Here is a 21792-nt window from a genome sequence, read left to right as displayed (position 1 = left end):
TGTGGAGCCTGCTTGGGATTCTCTCTCTGCCTCTCTCTCTGCCCCTGCCCCACTCGCACCTTGTCTGTCTGTCTCTCTCTCTCTCTCAAAATAAACAAACGGTGCACCTGGGTGGCTCAGTCGGTTGGGCGTCTGCCTTCGGCTCAGGTCATGATCTCGCAGTTCGTGAGTTCAAGCCCTGCGTTGGGCTCTGTGCTGACAGCTCAGAGCCTGGAGCCTGCTTGGATTCTGTGTCTCCCTCTCTCTACCCCTTCTCCGCTCATGCTCTGTCTCTCTCTCTCTGTCTCTCAAAGATGAATAAATGTTAAAAAAAAAAAATTAAAAAAAAATAAACATTAAAAAAAATACTTTTTTTTGTCCTAGTAATCAACCATGCAGTTAGGTAAAACTGCTGCAGAAATGGGACAAATCAACAGTCAGAAAGTTGCAAAAAATATTTCACCACTATTTTATCAAGATGCTAGAGGTACTATGAACAGAGGAAAGCAACCATAGTAGCATACTGCAGTCAGAACTGCACTGGTGGTAATGGTATTGTAGCTTACGCAAACGTGGGTTTTATCACACTCTGTCATGAAAACAAAAAGAGGTTTTGCTCTTTACCAAGGAGAAAGAATGGCAGAGCCAGATTCTACCTAGAGACCAATCCCCTTTCTCTGTTATATAGAGAAGGCTTTATAATCCTTTTCCTTCCAAATACTGCAACTTTTAGAAATCTTATACTAATAGCTTCCTCTAACTAGTCTCCCTATTTTCAATCTCATGTCCCTCTAATTCCTTGTTCCATACAGCTGCCTCATAGATCTGTGTAAAGCAAAAATTTGTTATCACCTTCCTGTATAAAACCTCTAAGATCTGCTTCATTTTCTGACCCCTGCCTTCTTTTCCCAAACTCATCTCCTATTATTCCTGCACATCATGGATTCTTCACATCTTGAACTAGTCTCTTTCCTATACATACCAAGGCTGTTTCCCATTTCTCTGCAAAGACTTTCTCTGACCATCTCCACATAACCAATCATTCCCTTTTTCAGGCTGCCACAGTACCGGGCACATTCCTTTCTTATAGTATACTGAAATTATTCCTTTACATGAAGAAATCCATAAGACTGTATATTCACTACACTACATTCAGATAGCAGAAATGTTTGCTCTTTTATTATTATCTCTAAGGTACTTTGTTAAAACTGGAGATCCAAAAATGAAGACAACATGATCTCTGACCTAAGGAAACTCAATGGCTAGAATGCAAGTTCAACAAATTAAGAGTTAGAATATAGCAGATGTCAAAAGTACTAAAAATGGGTGTAAGTAAAAATGGTACAAGGAAGACAATGATTAACTCTGCCTCCATGATCAGACAAGTCTTCACAGAGATGATACTTAAGCTGATCTTCAAGGATAAATAAAGCTTGCCATGCAAATGAAGACACTGCATGTAAAAGGAACAGCATTTGCCAAGTCATGGAGATAATGCCAAGAAATGGTACAGTATGATCAGGTGAGAACAAAAAATATAGCATGAGTAAGCAAAAAGTATAAAGTAGTAGTAAATTTATAATTAGTAGTAAATTTAGAACTTAGAAGCACAAAAGGCAGGCCATGGAGGCATCTAAGAAAATTTGGATTTTACCAGGTGACAGGGAGTCACTGAAAGTTTTACAAGGTGGTAGTGATGAGATTATATTTGTATTTTAGAAGAATGTTTTTGCTAACCACATGGAAGACAGACTGAAGAAAACCTGACCAGAAAGGAGGGATATGACTTATTAATAGTTTATATTAAGAGATACACTGAATTGGGAATCCCCAGCAAATTGGCTGAAGCAGAAGCCAAGTAGAGGATAAGATCACTCAGGGGACAATGTAAAATGAGAACAGGGGTCAGGAGAGAACTCTAGGGAACACTGGCAGTTCAATGTGGGCAAAGATAGTTGTTAACTATGATTGAAAATAAAGGTCAGAGGAAATCTAGGAATGTATGGTAGCACAGAGATAGAGTGGCCAATAGTGTCAATTACAATGATAGATGCAGTAAAATGAAGGCTAAAAAATATCCACTACTTTTGAAAATTAGTTACCTTGTGAGCTTACTAAGAGCACTTTCAGAGGAATCTGGGAGGTAGGGAAAGGCAGTGGAAAGCCTAATTTGCAGCAAGTTGAAGCCTGAGTGGTAGTTAGGATACTAAGAGGAAAAACAGATTAGTCATTCAAGAGGCTAAGATATAAAGGACTGTGATGTCGAGATGTGTACAGGTTGAGGAAAACACATAGAGACAGTTAAAAACAACAACAACAACAACAACAACAACAACAACAACAAGACAGGAAGAGAAAAGATCAGAAAAGGGAGACTTCAGCTACCAGCTAAACAGACACCTACCTATTCCTCAGAGACTCAAATAAAGGAGATGAAAGTTTCCAGTTGTGAGGCTATGTGCTGAGGGTGTTTAAGCCTTATTTATCTTTGTAATTCAGCTCCTACCACAGTGCCTAGCACACACTGGTAATTAATGAATGTGTTAACAGGGGGAGGATTGTATTACAAATTGTTTTCTTAAAACACATAAGGCCTCTCTTTAGGCCCCCTGGACAAAGTACACAATTGCCAGAGCTGGTAACGTAAGTTTAGATTTGGCTCAACAAGTTGGTGGGCACGAGCACAAGTTAACCTGTGGGCCACTGTCAGTTGGGGATATAGTTTAGCCTGGCACAGATGGGTATTGATGACCCTTGGATGACTCTTTCTGTGCCAAGGCTGCCATGAAATTTTGCCCTTTGTATCTTGTCCCATTTCAATCTTCCTTCTTAATTTAGTTTCTGTGTTCCTAACCCAATTTGCTGCCTGCTGTTTCCACTTAGTGGTCTGACTTTTAAGACTTCATCATGATACCTTCACTTCAAACTTAGCTGAATGTCCTTAATAGGAAAGTTCAACATTGATGAATTATCTGAAATTTATCTCATTTTAGTATAGTTTGCATCCAAACCCAATCCAAACTCCAAAATCTGATGACTTACAAGTTGGATGTGGACTACAAACTTTTTCTTTTGGCTAGATAGTTTAAAAAAAATTTTTTTTAACATTTATAGTAATTATTTTTGAGATAGAGACAGAGCATGAGTGGGGGAAGGGCAGAGAGAGAGGGAGACACAGAATCCAAAGCAGGGTCCAGGCTCCGAGCTGTCAGCATAGAGCCTGATATGGGGCTCAAACTCATGAACTGTGAGGTCATGACCTGAGCCCAAGTCAGACGCTTAACCGACTGAGTCACCCAGGAGCCCCTAGATGGTTTTAAATTATAATTAGTTGATAGCATTTAAAAACTGGGAGATTTTATGTAAAAATCCAGAATCCTGGCTTCTCCTGAAAAATCTAGAAGACTGGGTAACATTGCCATATGTTCCTTCCTGATAACAACCAGTTGGAGCTAAGTAGCAGCAATATCTTCTCTCCAATCTCGCACAATCTTCTTGTTCCCCTACTCCCAACCCACCATCTTCCCACCAATGAGTTAAGTGTCAGTTTTCATTCACCTTCTTATGTCCAGTCCATTTTTATTACCAGCCTGGCACTTGAAGGCATGTGAGTTTGTAACCCTTGATAAGAAAGTGATATGAGAACAGAAACCTTGTTTATCTTTATACTTCTGCATTCCGTGGCTATAGCTCAAAAATTATGAGTAAATGGGTAAAGTTTTATTCCAAAAGAATGTATCTACTAAACTTAAAATCAGATTGGAAGGAAGAGCAGATGAGCATACATAGGATTGCTAAAGGTCAAGTGAAACTGATATACTTTTGCTAATATGGGTTGGCTTTGGGCTCAAAGTTAGGACTATAAAACCTCAAATGTAGGGTTCAAGAGGGAACAAAGCTAATACTTTCAAATGAAAAACACTGAACAAATTCATATATAAATGCATATGCCATATTTGCTATGACATTAACTCTTAGTAAGGTGATTATATTTAGATATGTAATATAATTTATGAAGATCTGTAATTATAGAAGAAATAAGCTTTAGTTTTCCTTTTTTAAAATTAAAAAAAATTTTTTTTAAGGTTTATTCATTTTTCAGAGAGAGAGAGAGAGAGAGAGAGAGAGAGAATGAGCTGGGGAGGGGCAGAGAGAGAGGGAGACACAAAATCTGAAATAGGCTCCAGGCTCCAAGCTGTCAGCACAGAGCCTGACGTGGGGCCTGAACTCATGGACGGCGAGATCATGACCTGAGCTGAAGTCGGAGGCCTAAATGACTGAGCCACCCAGGCACCCTAAATTTTTTAAAAAAATACAAGAAATGCATGCTCACTGTAGAAAAATTACAAAATACACAGAACTAAAAAAAGTCACCAGCCATCCTACTACTCAAAGGTAACAATGGATAAGATGTTAGTATGTATTTTGATAAACCTCTTTTGATTGATAGATACATAGGTATGATTTAGATTTATGTATACATATATAATTATACTTTACAAAAACAGCTCATTTCTTATCTTGGAAAAATTGATTCAATTCAGCTTACATGTGCAAGGCACTATACGAGTCACTTAATCCTAAAATGCTGTATCAACCTTTTCTCAAAGTCATGAAAGAACTGAATTATTTAAAAGAGCATTTGTGATAACAGCTGAAGATAATTAAGTAAAGAAATGTGGCAGAATGGAAAGAGAGGACTCAAATTTGGGCTTTAGCCCTTAGCAACTGTACAACCTTGAGTAAATTACTGAAACACTCTCAAGTTTCAGGTTAATTCATTTATGATACTGGAATAATAATATTTAAATTATAGGGTCCTTATGAGAATTAAATGAGATTATGGCCTAGGATGTTTGGAACATGATACCCCAATATATAATAGCTGTTTATTATTATTGTTATATTGATAAAATTATGTTGCTAATATGCCATCTTAACAGGAACTGAAGTGGCTGAATCAGTTAGAAATAAAGTTTAAGAATTCAGTGGGTACAACTCAGTAGCAAAATCTCTAAATAATTTTATTTAAAAAATGGGCAAAGGGGCCCTGGGTGGCTCAGTCAGTTAAGCATCTGATTCTTGGTTTTGGCTCAGGTCATGATCTCATGGTCTGTGGGATCAAGCCCTGTATTGGGCTCTGTGCCAACAGCATGGAGCCTGCTTGGCATTCTCTCTCTCCCTTGCTCTGTCCTTCTCCCACTTGCACCCTGTCTCTATCTCTTTCATAATAAAAATAAACTTAAAAATAAATCCTGCTTAAACAAAAATGGGCAAAAAACCTGAAAAATGTCATATGAATGGCCAATAGGTCTTTTTGTGAAAAGATGCTCAACTTAACTAATCATTAGGAAAATGCAAATCAAAACCACGAGAGATCAGTGCACACCTATTAGGATGACTTTTATCAAAAGAATAAGAGATGAAAAAAAAAAAAGAGATGATATATGTTGGCAAGGATGTGTGGCAAAAAGGGAACCCTTGCACACCATTGGTGGGAATATAAATTGGTGCAGCTACTAAGGAAAACAGTATGGAGTTTACTCAAAAAATTAAAAACAGCAGTTTTTATGATCCAGCAGTCCAACTCTTTGGTATATATCAGAAGCAAACAAAATTACTATCCCCAAGAGCTGTCTACACTCCCATGTTCACTGCAGCATTATTCACAATAGCCAAGATACAAAAACAAGCCAAATGTCCAATGACAGATGAATGGATAAGGGAGAGGTGGTACACACACACACACACACACACACACACACACACACACACACACACACTCACACACACATATGTAAATATGTAAATATATATATTTCAGCCATGACAAAGAATAAAATCCTGCTATTTGTGACAACAAGGATGAACCTAGGGAACATTATGCTAAGTGAATAAGCCAGAGAAAGACAAATACCATATGATTTCACTTACATGTAGAATCTTAAAAAAAGAAAAAAAAATAAAACTCCTAGAAGGAAAGAGTAGAATGGTGGTTAGGGACAGGAGAAATGAAATTAACTATAGTTAATAGTATTGTGTTGTACACTTGAAATTTGCTAAAAGAATAAGTCTTAAACATTCTCACCACACACACACAAAGGAACCATGCAGGCAGCAGACATACATAAGTAATTAATTGTGTTAATCACATCACAATACACACACACACACACACACACACACCCCCCAAATCATGGTGTATAATATACTTTAAATATATACAATTTCACTTGTCAATTATACCTCAATATAGCTGGGTAAAAAAACAAAAGAGAATTGAACTTAATATTTTGGGAGAAGTGAGTGAAGTTTTCTACCTCCAAATTATGTTTCACAAAACTGAGGTACTTTAAAAAAGTGGAATATAAAATCTGCTTAGATAGAATTTTTATACTACTACATTTTTAAATTTTAATTAAAAAAATTTTTTTTGAAATTCTTATTTTAAGTAGGCTCCACACCCAATGTGGGGCTTGAACTCATGATCCTAAGAACAAGAGTCTCATGCTATACCTACTGAGCCAGCCAGGTGCCCCAATATACATATAAAACTAGGAGCTGAAGAAAGAAATAGGTAAAAATATCTGGATAACTTAAAGTTCCTTGTTTGAAGAACTTGATTTTGCAGGGCAAATAACCCATATAATTTTAGGAAATATTTAAAATTGTTAGATGTATCTCAGAAGACAATCACTTTATATATGCTTATAAAATGGTGTTTATTACATTGTAGTATAGTTACTTTCAAGTTTCTCTCTACTGGGGCACCTGGCTGGCTCAGTCCGTTGAGTGACTCTTGATTTCGGCTCAGGTCATGATCCCTGTGTCGTGGGATCAAGCCCTGCGTTGGGCTACGTGCTAAGCTTGGAGCCTGCTTGGGATTCTCTCCATTCCTCTCCCCCTTCCTCCTGCTCGCTCACTTAAAAAATAAAAAAATTAAAATTAAAAAAATTAAAATTTCTCTCTACCTCTATCTTATCCTTATCTCAAGGGTAAGGGGTATATCTTAGGCATTTTTGTACTTTCCATCTTCCATTTTATATTTCCATAGTATATGTAGCTCACATTGAATAATTATTTATTAAATAACCTAGGGAAGAAACCAAGACTCCAACAGTTTTAATTCCAAGAGGAATTACAAAAGGGAACTAACCCAGGGCTTTGCCTGGTTATCCAAACAGTAGCACCCTGGCTCAGTTGGTAGAGCATGCAACTCTTGGTCTCTCAGGGTTGTGAGTTCAAGCCCCATGGTGGGTGAGGAGATTACTTAAAAAAATAAAATCTAAAAAAAAAAAAACCAGAATAGTAGCACCTGAATTACTTAAGCAGATTTTCCATAATGGCTCCAGGTCCTCACTCATCAAGATTAAGAAGTCTGGGTTAAGAATACAGAAGGCAAAGTTTAATGTGAGTGTGTTTATACATCTTAATGACTTCAGAAGCATACAGAAAATTTTTTAAATTATTAATTTTTAATATCTCCTCAGGCCCTCTAATAGAACAGATAGGAGTAAGCTCTGAAAAGAGTGGAATGAGACGGCCACTACTAACAGAAAGATTTCTTAAGTTCCCTCGGAAAAATAAAAATGTAGAGAGCAAAGAGAGTTTAACCTACCTCTCTCTTTGCAAAGGACAAAAAGGAATTCAGCAGCAATCTGCTTGACTCCAAGGTCAACATGTGTCATGAGGCGCACCAGCTTATTTCTCACAGTTGAGCCAACTTCAGGACGATTTGTCACATCCCTCAATGGTGGTAAAACCTAATGGCAGAAATGCAAAACCATCATCAGTTGTGGGTACTAGAGTAAGTGAGGATGGCACCATGCAACTGGTCAGTCTTATAATGTCTATGAGCTCAGTTCTCTATGAGTGGAAAAGCTTTTTAAAAATAAATAGGTTTGCTTTCAAATAAAACTAAACAACAACAACAACAAAAATCCCACCTCAAATGATTTCAAGTTTGTAATTAAATTTCATTTGAAGAGAAACACCTCTTCACTGTACCACCATGATATACTCAAATTCATTGCTGGGTTTTTATTTATTTTAGCGTCTGGAATGCCTTTGCCTGCTTCCATCAAAATCCATTTTAAAGCGAGGGTCAATCTATCTTCTCTATCGTCCATGGGGCCTTTCTTAATACTCTCATTCCTATTGATTTTTCCCTTTTTGTAATTCCTGCAGCATTTTCAGTATTTACTAAAAAAATCTGTACTTATGTTTTCTTGTTGTTTTATAATAAAAATGGCTACTAATTATTGAATACTTTAAAGGTGCTAGTTCCTATAAGAGAGGATATACATATATATTCTCTATACTTGATCTCTACAGTAACCTTGCAAAGGAGGCAGTAACATCACCATCACCCTATTTTATCAATTGACCTGCAGATGGCTTGCTTGGTTTGTTTGCTTGCTCACTCACTTCACCCATCCATCCACCCAGCCCCCTCCCTCTTCAGGTTCTCCTATCTCACTGGCTGCTTCATCTCAGCCTCTTCTGCCAATTCTCTTTTCTCCTCTTGTTTTCTAAGTGTTGGAAAATTCAAGGGTTGTGCTCTTGGGTGACATTCTTCACTTAATCTATTGGTGATCTCAACCAGTTTTTATGGCTTTATACAGTCTCTATATAGTGATAACTCCCTGAATTATATTTCTATTTTAATTTCTTTACTGACTTCCAGACTTTTAAAGCTTTCTCAAATTTAGCATGTCCTAAACAGAAGTCTTGATGCTCCCACCAAAGCTGTTCCTTCTTAGTTTTCCATCTCATTAAATGGTAAATCTATTCTTCCAACTGTTTAGTACAAACACCTTAGAAACAGCCTCTTCTCATCTAATCCACCAGCAAATTATATTGTTTCTACCTCTGAAATATATCCATAATTCAACCAATTCTCACTACTCCCTCTAGTATTACCAAATCCAAGTTACTGATATGTCTCGCCTGAACTGGTTATTACCACAACCTCCTAGTGGTCTCTGCTTCAAACCTCGCCCTTCTATGATTTATTCTCTACAAAGCAGCTAGGGATCCTTTGAAAGTTAGATCATGTCATTCCTGGTCTCAGTCCTCCAGCTTCCAGGGCTTCTCATCTTACTCCTAGTGAAAACAATGTCCTTACAACTCCCTTAGGTTTCACATAATCCAGCTTCCTGCTATTTTTCTAACTCCAATTTGACTACACTTCTGACCTATGCTGCTACAGCTGCACAGGCCTCCATGGAACTTCTTAAAACACACCATGGTCTTTGCATTTGCTGCTCCCTCTGCCCAGAAACACTTTCTCTAGAAAATTGTGTAGCTCATTCCCTTCACTTTAGGTCTATGTTAAAATGTTGCTTACAGGAAGGCATTTCCTGACCACCCTATATGACTAACCTTGAGCATTCTTTTCTGTGCACCCCCACCCCCGCCGGCCACTTTAATCTTCCTCACAGCACTCATCACCACCTGATACAGTGTATATTTTTCTTTACTGTTGGCCTTCTTCCACAAGAGTCACTGCCATGGGGGCAGGGACTTCTTTCTGTTTTGTTTACTGCTCTCAGTGCATGGCATATTACAATGTTCCATAAGTATTTGCTGATTGAAGGAAGAATGAATGAATTCAAAGATCTTCTTTTTAAAGATTTTATTTTTAAATAATCTCTACACCCAACATGGGGCTCGAATTTACAAAAGAGTTGCATGTTCTACTGACTGAGCCAGACACTCCTCAAATACCTTTTTAAAAGTGCCTTCCATAAGCTAGGCACTAAGGTAGTAAATGACAATAAAAACAAAGTCAAATAATAATTTACTGTGCTGGACCCTTCATATGTATATTATTTTATTTAATCCATTCAACTGACTTTCTTCTTTTCTCTCCTTCTACACTGAATGCCTATCCTGAATCAGGAGGTATTGGAGACACTGGAGATACAGCTGTGAACACAAACAGAAACTAAATCCCAGAAAATTGAATAAGCTACCAAAGTGTTTACAGAACCCATATTCAGTATTTCTGATAGGGTAGAGCACCATGATTTCTGTGCTCTATAGGCACAAAGTCACTGCACAATAAATCCTTATTTGATTCAGCAAACCATATTGAGTTCTATATGGTCTCTATACACTGAATGTAGAGAAGAATGAGACATCTAACAAGTGATTTCATGTAGTATGCGCCTACTGTTCCAGAGTAAAGAATCTATTAACAAAGGTTATCACCCCAAAATTTTGTTACCAATGTTTTGGGTTTCTTAAAACAAAATTTTTTAAACATAAGTTTGTTGCTTTCATTGTTACATACCACTCCCAAACTGCATTTGTATAGACTCATTCTATTTCCTCCCAAATACTACCCTCCAACAAATTTTTTATTTTGACAAATCTTGTCCATCTCTTCTCTCAAATCCACAGATTCCTCATCTCTTCTGTAAACCTCTCCACAGACTAACCCAACCTGGGTTGGTACTTTCTACCATCTGTTCTCTTTCTACCTGCCTCAATACTTAAGACCAATTTCCTTTGGGTAGGCATGTGTTGGGTTCAATCAGGTAATAATGAAATAGGGTGTAATAATTAACTAGCTGTCATTCCATTTACACTATTACCAAAACTAACCACCTGTTACTTTATGTTCTGCCTTTCTTAATCATCATAGTTGAGAGTGCATCTTTCTCAGGAAGAAAGTGGATTTTTGTGTGTGTCTTGTATCTTTAGTTATCTTTACTTGTCACGTCTCATCTCTTTATACTGTAGTGCCTCTTTAAGGACAAAAAGAGGGTCTCATAATCTTTGTTTCTACATAATATGTGGCTCAAGAGCTTCACATAGAGAAGTTGTTTAACAAACAGGTTTTTTTTGGCTCTTCTGGCCAGAGATCTAAACTCTAAACAGTTCAGTTGAACCTGGATCTCCGATGTGAAAAAGCTAAAATATAGAAAACTTAAAATATTTTTCATTTATTATTCACCAACTCCTCCTAGTCACAGTAGAATGTCTTAAAATAATCAACTTGGAAAATGACTTCAATTCATTAATCAACTAGTTTACTTGGCTTAAATGATTATTCATGCTTTCAGGGTACTACTCTCTTCTTCCAATAGACTGTAAATTCCTCAAAGATAGAGTCTCTACTTTCTAATTTCTCCTTAGCAGCAGTATCTATTAATGTACTTCACGTATGGTAAGGTGCTTACTAAATCTTGATCGTAAACATAAAGGGGGGGAAATTAAGCTGGTTCATTTAACAAGGGAAATTCTGTATGGCAAAAAATGAGCAGTGGAGTGAATGGTTGTACCATGCACCGAAATGTGGAAAGAAGGAAAGAAACAGGGTGAAGGGATGGGAATCAAGAGCTTAGTCGGGTATGTGTTAAAACTTAAGATACCTACTATACATCTAAGGGGAGGAGATGAGTAGGCAGCCTGTTATATCAGTCTGGAGCAGAGGGGACAAGTCAGGGCCAGAGACATAAATTTGGGAGTCATCAGCATACAGATGATTTTCAAAACCATGACTGCTGAATGAGATCACCAAGGGAGTGGAAATGGAGACCAAGGCAATATTGCCTCGGGGCACTCAAACATTGCAAAAAGGTTCCCTATTGTGTCCTAGAAACCAAGTGAAGAAAGCATTTCAAGAAGGAGAGAATACCGCATTACATTAAAATGCACTGGGGAATTAAAGAAAAAAGGTTTGAGAACTATTAGATTTGGCATTACTGGGTTGATGATTTTTGATGAGTGCCTCTGCAGTGGGGTGGAAAGCCTAATTACAGCGGGTGCAGGAGAGAATTAAAGAGTAAAAAGAATAGAGAAGGTGAGTACAGAAAAGTGTTTTGAGGAAAACTGCATTAAGAAGAACAGAGTAATGGGGAGGCAGCTTGAGAAGTGGAATTAAGAGAAGGTTTTTTTATTTTTAAGATGAAAGATGTGTTTGGATGAAGACAGAAATGACCCAGTACATAAAAAAAAAAAAAAAAAAAGGATTAACATAAGAAGAGAGGAAATAAATGCAAAAGCAAAGTTCTTGAGAAGGTGAGAAGGAAAGGGATCTAGGACACAAGCGAAGAGGCTGGCCACAGAAGAAAGCAGGGACAATTCACTCATGATAGAAGGGGAGACAAAGGTTATATGACACAAGCAGATGAACAGAAAACACAGTGGTAGAAAGAATCCTTATCATCAACTCTACTATCACCCTACTCCAAACATTCACCATCAGCTCTCTTTCCAGCTGGCCTCCTTGCATCTACTCACATTCCCTTAGTCTATCCTACATATAGTAGCCAGAGTATTTCAAAATATAAACAACTACCCTTCATTCAACTCCCCTTCTCAAAATGGTCCAATGCTTGCCCATCTCACTTAAAAGAGAAACAAAAGTCCTATACAACCTCAGGCTATTTGGTTCTTGCTTACCTTTTTTTACTTCATCTACCACTCTCCTTGTCAACTTGGTCTAACCTCCTTGCTCTTCCATAAGCACACCAAGGCATCCTCTCACCTGAGGAACTCTGAACATGTTCTCTCTATAGTCCTCTTCCAGATATTCTCAGAGATCCTTTTCTTATTTATCCAAGTTTCCGCTCAAATGTTATTTTCTCAGAGAGGCCCTGCTGATTCTCCTAAATCTCCCCTTCCCCTGCTGTCTTTCTTCAGAACACATCACAACTTGCCATTATAACATATTCATTTACTTTTTGTTCTCCGACTATAAGGTAAACTCCACAAGGCAAAGACTTCATCTATCTTTCAGTGGTTAGAACAATGCTTAGAATACAGCACAAAGTAGATCTCCACTATTAGTTGAATAAATGAATCAATGACTCAGAAAAATACACACGATCACTTTTTTCCTGGATTAGGAAGATTTCAAAGATTAAAACTAACTTTTCTGAGTTTCTGATTTTATGAAAGTAAACCATTATGAAAGAATGCAACTCATTAATTCTATTTTTAGAAACTGCATATAAGAAGATTAACCATGAGATGTAATATGCATTAAGCAGTTACCTGATCTTTGAGAAATTTTCTGATGTTTCGATGGGCTCGGGAACATTCTGTTAATAAGCTGAGAACCGGAGTTAGACCTTCTCTATAGCTGCTTCCCTATAAAGAAAACCAGACATATACATTAGTTTCTAACAGTATTACTTTCCTCTATATAACTGAATATATTAATACTCCTTTTTTGGTGGGGGAGACATTTTATGTTACCAAAGCTTTACAAACTATTTAAGAAATTATTTTCCTAACCATGTCTTCATTCTACCAGTTATCTTCATTTTTATTAATGCCCATTTTTATCCTCCCTGGATTTTCCTACATTTTGTGGGGTCCTCACTGGCTCAACCAATGGGCTTAAATAAGGCAAAGGTTTTGACAACCTACCCATACTACCCTGCTGCCTTTTAGTATAGCTACCAGACAAAGCAAATGACAGACAAGAGAAAATAAGCAGCTCACAACTAATGAAAACTCGATTATTTTTAAAGATAGCTTTTAGGTATTATGGAAAGTATTTATCTTCAGGTTTTGTGGGCAGATAATTTTTACTTCTAGGTCTTAAAAAATACCTACATGGAAAAGTCATTAATTTTTCCTTCACTTGCAGGCACTAGTCACAGTTTTGGTGTTGCATTAACACATTTTTTGTCTTTAAACAAGTAAATTGACTTGTTTTAGCAATTAATCGTATATTGTAATAAAATGATTTCCAGGGCATAATTATGCAGTATGTCAGCTATAAAAAAAAAAGATTAAATTTAAAAATCATGTCCTGTGATGTCTGTATATATGGCACATTTACATTCTTTAGAAACATCTTCCCAAGGCCTCCATTTTATCAGCCTTACCTTGTCTATTCTCTTCTCCATAAAATTGAGTAAAACATGAATGGCTTCCATATTCATACCATTGTATACCATGGTATTGTTTTTCAAAACAGTTTCTTTCTCAGCTGTTTTATCATTGGGCAGTTCATCTAGAGTCGTTGCCTCTTGGGCTGTTTCTTCATGGGTTAATGGACAAATGAGAACATCCAAACAAGAGACCGGAACATTGCTTAAAAGGTTGACTGCATTGCTGAAAAGCAATTTAAAAATACAATATTTTAATTTCATTGAATAGTCCTTTAAGATGCAAACATAATAAGAAGTTCAGAAATGACTTTTAGGAGTCAATTAAAATTTTTCTATTTCAAAACAAGCCTTTAATATTACTTGGCATTTACTGACTAAGAGACAGAAAATAAAGAGAACAGTTTTAAATACACATATGAGAAATTAGAAAGAACAGATGTTAAATGGACACACACAATCACATGATGTCCTGTCACTTTCTGAAATGCTAAAATAGGAATTAGTGAGCTTTAACACCATCTCTTTAATTTTATTATGACACAATGCTAGCTTTTTTTTTCCTTGGGGTTTTAAATCCTTTTGTGGAGCCACTGGTGTTTTATTATTCCTTAGATTACAACATAAAGCATTTGAGAAGCTGTATATAAGCAGCTTATCACAGAGGCAACAACATTAAAAACCAAATATTATGGGATTAAGTTTTGTTCTTTCTAGATGTAAAAAATACAATTTCTGGATCATCTAATTTTTAAAATAGTTTTAGAGGTTTTCATTATTTATTTATTTTTTATTTGTAATTTTTTTCAGTTTATTTATTTTATTTTTTTTAAATTTACATCCAACTTAGTTAGTTAGTTAGTTATATATCATCTAATTTTTTTAAAAGACATTATCAGAAAATAGGTAACGGTGTTTTTTTTCTCCTTTTCTCATCACCAGATCTCTTTAAAAGAGGTCCACATAGCCATTTCAAATCTCTAATCCCCTAGGCCTTTTCACTAAGGAACACATGCACCTGGGATGCATACCAGTAGGGGGAACCCAAACCTTGTGTTTTTGATGTTCCCTAAAAATCTTGTTCTGTTGCTCAGCGTGTAAGAGATTAAAGTGACACTAATAATTTAAAAAATTAGACATGTTCTCAATTAACAGATTTTCCTTCAAGGATTATTTCATATTCTTTCATCTAAAAGGAGAGGCAGTGTTCTCTGCTAACTGGATATTATAAGCCTGTGCCTTAGAACTTCCTGATAAACAACAATGGAAAGACAGGCATTACATTTCCTAGTGACAGAGAAGCAGATCTAAAAATAACCACATCCTGACTAAAAATAAACTCTTGCAAATGCAATTGAAAAGTCTAACCACTTGGAAACCAAACTCAGGGCTGATTCTATCTGATGCTGCCTTAATTTAGACCACAGTAGTTCATTTTAATTTAGATTATAGCGACACCCTCAAAAATAAACAAAGTAAACACCAACAAAACAGAAATAAAATATAAAATTTTTTCTTTCCTTACTCTGAAGTGTGGCTCTCATTTCCCCAAGAATGAGTATTTCCTTCCTTTTTTTTTATATTACAGAAAAAATATTTTAAAAATCAAAGTTTAAAAATTAGACAATGTAGAACAATGAGTAGTGATGTAAACGGTATCAAAAAAATCTGAACCAAGAACAAAAATAACAAGTCCTACCAATGAATGGTTCTTGGTAAAATACAAGTTACTTGGAAGTCCCCATTAAAAATCTGTCACTGCTTCTGTGATTACTACTGCTACTGTTAAATAAAGGCCCTCATTTTGATTATTTGTAAATGATCACAATTGGTTGAAATACAATGCTTTTCCCACAAACTTTCATTTAAAAATTTTTGTAAACATCTGTAGTTCCTTATCTTGAGTTAAAAATGTTTCCCTTCTGACTTAAGCATTTGGAAACTGTTATTAAATATCACAGATTCACTGGGGATGAAAACAAACAAAAGAACTCTACCATAGAATTACTTTCTTAAAACCATATAAGAATTGTGAAATGTTAGGATTTTTTTTCGACACATAGGGCAACAGGCACAGGAGTCCATTGATAGGATGATTTTCTAAATCTACCATAGAGAACACACTGAAAAGTTTAAGACAGTGCATTTCATTACAAAGGAATGTTTTCCTTTAAATTCATTTAAAATAAGTAGTTTCCAGGAATCCAGTAAATTTAAGAAACCAAATGCTGAGTTTGATTCAACAAATATTTGGAGCTTTTAGGCTTTTCAAGAAAAGTTCTCATTTTCTCATTTCTTATTAAACAACTGGGTTTCCAAACAACTACAAAATTAATTTTCTGGCTCACTGTGTTTGAGCTATTCTTTTTAAGTAAGGAAGGCCAGCTTTTTGAGCTCTGTCACTTCTCTGACAGTTTTATTTGTGGTAGAAGAGTGTATGAAATTCTCCAGCTACCAGGAAGTCAGTGACTATGCACAGATCTGCACAATGGTGTTTGCATTCCTACTCCAGGGGGTAGAAATACTGTGTATATTACTCTCCCCTTTTCAGCTTCCTAGAGATCATTAATCACTGGGACATGACATCCTCCCACTCATGCTCCCAGCCCCCTCCTGATATGCAGATTCAAAAGCAAAGCCTATTTAGAGCTCCTTAATACCCTGATTAAAGCCTTGTTAGTTGTGAGAGTGGGAAGGCAATCTAAAATCCAGTCCTGTATCAATCACTGGACTAAACATAATTTAATACCAAATGACAACAAGAAGCATGATAACGGTACATGCAGACCTACAACCATTAACAAATCTTTCCTGGTTCAAACGTATCTTCTTTATACTTGGGGCTCACATATCTTTTCTTCATGGCTACAGAATTTACTTAAATGAAACTTAAGATCTCCAAAAGACTTTCAGATGTAAATTCCTACCTTTACTCTAGCTCAATTCAGTAATTATTAATTACTTGTGTCAGGCATTGTTTTATGAAGAAAAAGACAAATCCATGTCTTAATGGAGCTTATTTTCCAGCATGGAGAAAACTGTCAGTAAAAAGTAAACAAAACAAATAAGATGAATGAATCGAAGGCACAGAGAAGCTCATAAGTGGCCTGGGGTGGGGGTGGGGGGGGACCAGGAGGGTAAGATAGACAAATGTAGGTTATAATTTTGAATAGAGTGGTTAGGGTAGTCCTCACTAAAATGGTGTCATTTAAGCAAAGACTTAAAGGAAGTGAGGAAGTGAGCCATGTAACTATGGGGGGAAAGAGCATTTCAGAAAGAAAAACAAGAGCAAAGGCCCCAAGTCATGCAGCAGCATGACTGAAGAACTGTAAGAAGGATGGTTTTGCTGAACTACGATATAAAGGAAAAGGAGTAGGACAGGAGATCAGATAGGTATAGGAGGCCAGATAGGTCTTGCAGGCTATTATAACTTAATTTTATTCTGGAGTGAAAAAGGAACCACTATAGGGTTTTGCATGGTGATATACTCTAATTTATCTTAAAAGGGTCACTCTGACTATTGCATTGAGAACAGATGGTAGGACATCAAAGGTGAGAAGAATCAGGATGTTACTATAATAATTTAGATGACTGAACATGATGATAACAATGAAGTGGCTACATCTGGATACATTTTAAAGGGCATTTCTTGTGAATTGTGAACTGTAAGAATTCAAGGTTCTAGCCTTAGCAAGTGGAAAGCTAGAGTTGCCATAAACTGAAATGGGAAGTGCTGCAGGAGAAGCAGCTTTTTAGGGGAACATTAAGAGTTTAATTTTGGATATGTTAAGTTTGGGTTATCTATTAGACTTCCAAGTGGAGATGTTGATAGGAAGTTAGCTGTAAGAGTCTGGAGTCCATGGAGGGAGATCTGGATTAGAGATAGAAAGTGAGGAGTTTTAGCATGTGGATGATGTTTAAAGATAAAAGATGGGATCAGATCAGTGAGGGAATGAGTGTGGACTGAAAGACTTTGAGGGCTGAACCTGGGCCACTCTGTTGTCTGAGGCTGAGTTGAGGAAATTACAATTAGTGAGGTAGGAGGAAAACCAAGATAGTTTGGTGTCCTGGAAGAAAGTATATAAGCAAAAATGGAGCAACCACCCTGTCAAATGATGTGGACAAACAAGCAAGATGACAAATGACAAATGTCCATTGGATTAGCACCACAGAAGTCACTAAGAGCCATTCCAGTTGAGCAGTGGAACTAAAGCATGAGTTGACCAAATTCAAGAAAGAACAGTAGAGGAACCAGAGAGTCCACGACTGGAGGAGTTTTGCTGTAAAGAGCAAGAGAAGACTGGAGTAGCAGCGGGGGAGAAGTGTCAAGAAAACATTGGATAAGATATGGATGGAAAGACCCCTGTATGCTGCTGTCTGCAAAGCATATCTTTTTAACACACAGCAACCTAGTCACTGTTCTCTAAATGTGCCATAGAGACATACTCATTTCTGTATTTGAGCATGTTTTCCTCTTGCCTAGAATGTTCTCATTCTTTAAGACTAGCTCAAACTTCCCTTCATTCTCAACAAATATTTACTATGCCTACTATGCTAGGTGCTAAGTATACAGTATAAAGCAAAGGATAATGCCTCTAAAGGAGGGGCCTTAATAGGCAATGAAAGCAGAAAAGTACATGTATGTGTGCATGGAGTGGGGTAGGAGTGTCATAAAGGGGATTGCCATGAGATGCATGTTATGGCCAGATGAGTTACTGGTGACCTTAAACCGGAGTTATTCTGGCAAAGAGGAAGGTGCAGAAGCCAGGGAAACAGATTTCCCTGATAAGGCTACAGATCATTAATAAATGCAAAATAACAATAGAAGTTTGCTCTGAAACATAAAGACAGAGGGGAACCCTGAGGGGATTCTAAACAGAGATTTGCTTTTCAAGAAACAACTCTTGCATGCAGTAGACAGGACGGACCAATCTGTTGGGTTAGTAAAACTGTCCCACAAGACTGAGCAGCCTGAGTTTAGAAGTGGAGAAGGTGGGTGGTCTGACAGATCTGGGGTTGGGTGCTTCAAGACTGACAGGACATGAAAATGAAGGTGTACAGACAGGTTGAAATGATGAACCAATGCTTCAGAATAGAGAGAGAAGAAAGTAAGCCTCTGGGGGCTTATAGGTAGAAGAAAAAGGAATAACCAGGAGACCAGAGGTCTGGATGAGGATGGAGAATAGGTACAGTATAAGTAAGAAAGACTTTCTTCATCATGCTAGACCACAGTGAGCTTGTCTTTAAACTCTATTAGCAGTTATTATTTGGATAATTAATTCACTGGAATACTACTCAAAATCTTGTGATAGCTCTTCTATTATGGTCTTGAATTGTTATTTAACTTTTCCTAATATTTATGTCTTGTCACCTCATTTAGACTCTATGTTCCTCCAGAGTATGCACTGTGGAGATCTTCAAGCACCTAGCATGGTGCTCGGTGATAGGTTCAGAAAATATCTGTTCACCTACATGTGTTATTCACAGTAAGAAGTTAAAGAGCTAGGAGGTTTAATAACAAAAAATAAAATAAAATAAGACCCCCTTTCCCTGATCTCTCCAAAGTAAACTCTCTTGTTTTCTGCATTCCTACATAAGCTTGCTCGTGTCTGATGCAGCACTCATCAAAATAACTGCACTTATTTACTTACATGTCTGTTTTACCCCTAGTTGGTGAAGCCCTGGAGAACACAGATTGTACTGTATTCATCTTTGTTGTCCAGGAGTTCAACATAGTGCCTATCATATAGTAAGGGCTCAGTTAAAAAATATAAGCCAAAATGAAATCCAATTTTCAAACTTCTAAAAACAATCTTTATTGAAGTATAATTGAAATACAATGTTACATTAGTTTCAGGTATACAACAGTGATTCAACAATTCTGTTACTCAGTGCTCACCAGGATAAGTGTAGTTAGCACCTGTCACTAAACAACATTATTACAGTATTATTGACTATATTCCCTATGTTGTACTTTTCATCACTGTGACTTATTTATTTTATAACCAGAAGTCTGTAGCTCTTAATCTCCTCCACCTATTTTACCCATTCCCTCATCTTCTCTCCCCTCAGTTTTCAAACATTTATTGAAAGTCAGCCATGGGTAAGGCATTATGCCTAGCTAATGCTGTGGTGGTAATCGTTTTGTAATGTAAGTGTATCAAAGCAACACCACTGTGCACCTTCAACAATGTTATATGTCAATTATAGCTCAATAAAGCTGGAAAAAAGGGCATATGCTTAGCATTGTAATAAGATATCATTAGGTACTTCAATATGTGAGATAAAATAAATTGGTCTAAACAAAGAAACAACAACATGGGGCACCTGGGTGGCTCAGTCAGTTAAGCGTCTGACTTGATTTCAACTCAGGTCATCATCTCATTGTTCATGAGATCAAGTCCCACGTTGGGCTCTGTGCTGACAGTGTGCAGCCTGCTTGAGATTCTCCCTCTCCCTCTCTCCGCCCCTCCCTCACTCATGCTCATTCTCTCTCATAATAAATAAACTTTAAAATAAACAAAGAAACAAAAAAGGCAGGGAGGTAATCACTACTTTTAAAAGACACACCATGGAATACTACATGGCAATGAGAAAGAATGAAATATGGCCTTTTGTAGCAACATGGATGGAACTGGAGAGTGTTATGCTAAGTGAAATAAGCCATACAGAGAAAGACAGATACCATATGTTTTCACTCTTATGTGGATCCTGAGAAGCTTAACAGAAGTTCATGGGGGAGGGGAAGAAAAAAAAAAAGAGATTAGAGAGGGAGGGAGCCAAAGCATAAGAGACTCTTAAAAACTGGTAACAAACTGAGGGTTGATGGGGGGTGGGAGGGAGGGGTGGGTGGGTGATGGGTATTGAGGAGGGCACCTTTTGGGATAAGCACTGGGTGTTGTATGGAAACCAATTTGACAATAAATTTCATATTTATAAAAAAAAAACAAAACAAATAACAGATCAAAGTTTAATTGCCTGTTTGAAATGTACAAGTAGAACTGATAGTATATTTCACACCAATAAAATAACATAACAATAAATTGAAAAAAAAAACAAACACACCAGCTCTTTGGGTTCAAAAAAAAAGAGAGAGAGAGAAAGCATTTTGTAGATGCCAGCGTGCTAACTGAAAGAAATTAGACGGAGAGGTTAAAAGAAATTAAATCAGATCTGGTCCTTCCCTCCCCTCTCCTCAACTATCCAGCATTTAGGCCAGCCCCATCTTCCCCCTTCTAAAATAAAATGAAACCACAACCACATCCACATGCAACTGTTTTTGGCTGTTTATGTATAAGCTTGCTGATTATGGACAAGAGGGCTGAAAATACGTTCAGGAAGATAGCAGAGAAGAACAGAATTAGGATGTGTTCTTTAAAGTAGCAAAAAAGATGGCTCGAACCAACAATTTACTTGTTACTTTAAGTATAGACAAGAGGAAATGAAATAGAATAAATAGATTTTTAAAGCTATCTCACACGCTGATTAGTGGAAATAAAGGTTAAGGAAATAAAGCTGCCCGTGTGAGCTAACTCATTTTATCTCAATGTCCCTGTCCTCTTCATTGCTCTGGGGGTGGGGAAAAAAAGGGCACTGTCTTACAGAGACAGCACATCAGAAAAAGCTGTTGCCAAGGTATTTTTTTACTCACTCGTTTCCTGGAGGAGCCTAGTAGGCTCATGACACGTATGTATGATAGACAGAAAAGCTTAGATGATTGGAAAATAGATTTCTCTACATGATCACAGGATATACACAGAAATAAGTTCCTAAACAAAATATCAAAATCAAAAACCAACTTTTAAAAGCTGGAAGAGATCTGGAACTAAATATTGGTTCTAAAAGCCAGTATGCTTATTACAATAATAGTTACAGAAGTGGCAGTGGCAGCCTTCCCACCTGCCAAGTGCTTCCTCAGTGCCAGGGACAATAGCTCTTTATTAATTTCTTATTGAATCAT

General features: G+C 37.0%; 1 protein-coding gene across 5 annotated transcripts in view; it reads right to left on the bottom strand.

Moving 5' to 3' along the window:
• RIC8B (RIC8 guanine nucleotide exchange factor B) overlaps positions 1 to 21792 on the bottom strand; it is a 102807-nt gene that overhangs the window by 25395 nt on the left and 55620 nt on the right. For all 5 annotated transcript variants that reach the window (XR_003969995.1, XR_003969996.1, XM_030320441.1 and 2 more), the window contains exons 5-7: positions 13830 to 14058; positions 12988 to 13083; positions 7598 to 7742 (exon numbers count right to left, since the gene is read on the bottom strand). Coding sequence is in view for 3 of the 5 variants with exons in the window: in XM_030320441.1 (XP_030176301.1) it covers positions 7598 to 7742; positions 12988 to 13083; positions 13830 to 14058 (470 nt within the window). In the remaining 2 variants the exon portion in view is untranslated. The remainder of the gene's footprint in view (positions 1 to 7597; positions 7743 to 12987; positions 13084 to 13829; positions 14059 to 21792) is intronic.

Source organism: Lynx canadensis, chromosome B4, assembly GCF_007474595.2.
Source record: "Lynx canadensis isolate LIC74 chromosome B4, mLynCan4.pri.v2, whole genome shotgun sequence".
Classification (NCBI taxonomy): domain Eukaryota; kingdom Metazoa; phylum Chordata; class Mammalia; order Carnivora; family Felidae; genus Lynx; species Lynx canadensis.
Note: the sequence above shows the minus strand (reverse complement) of the source record. Positions and strands in the feature narration are given on the sequence as shown.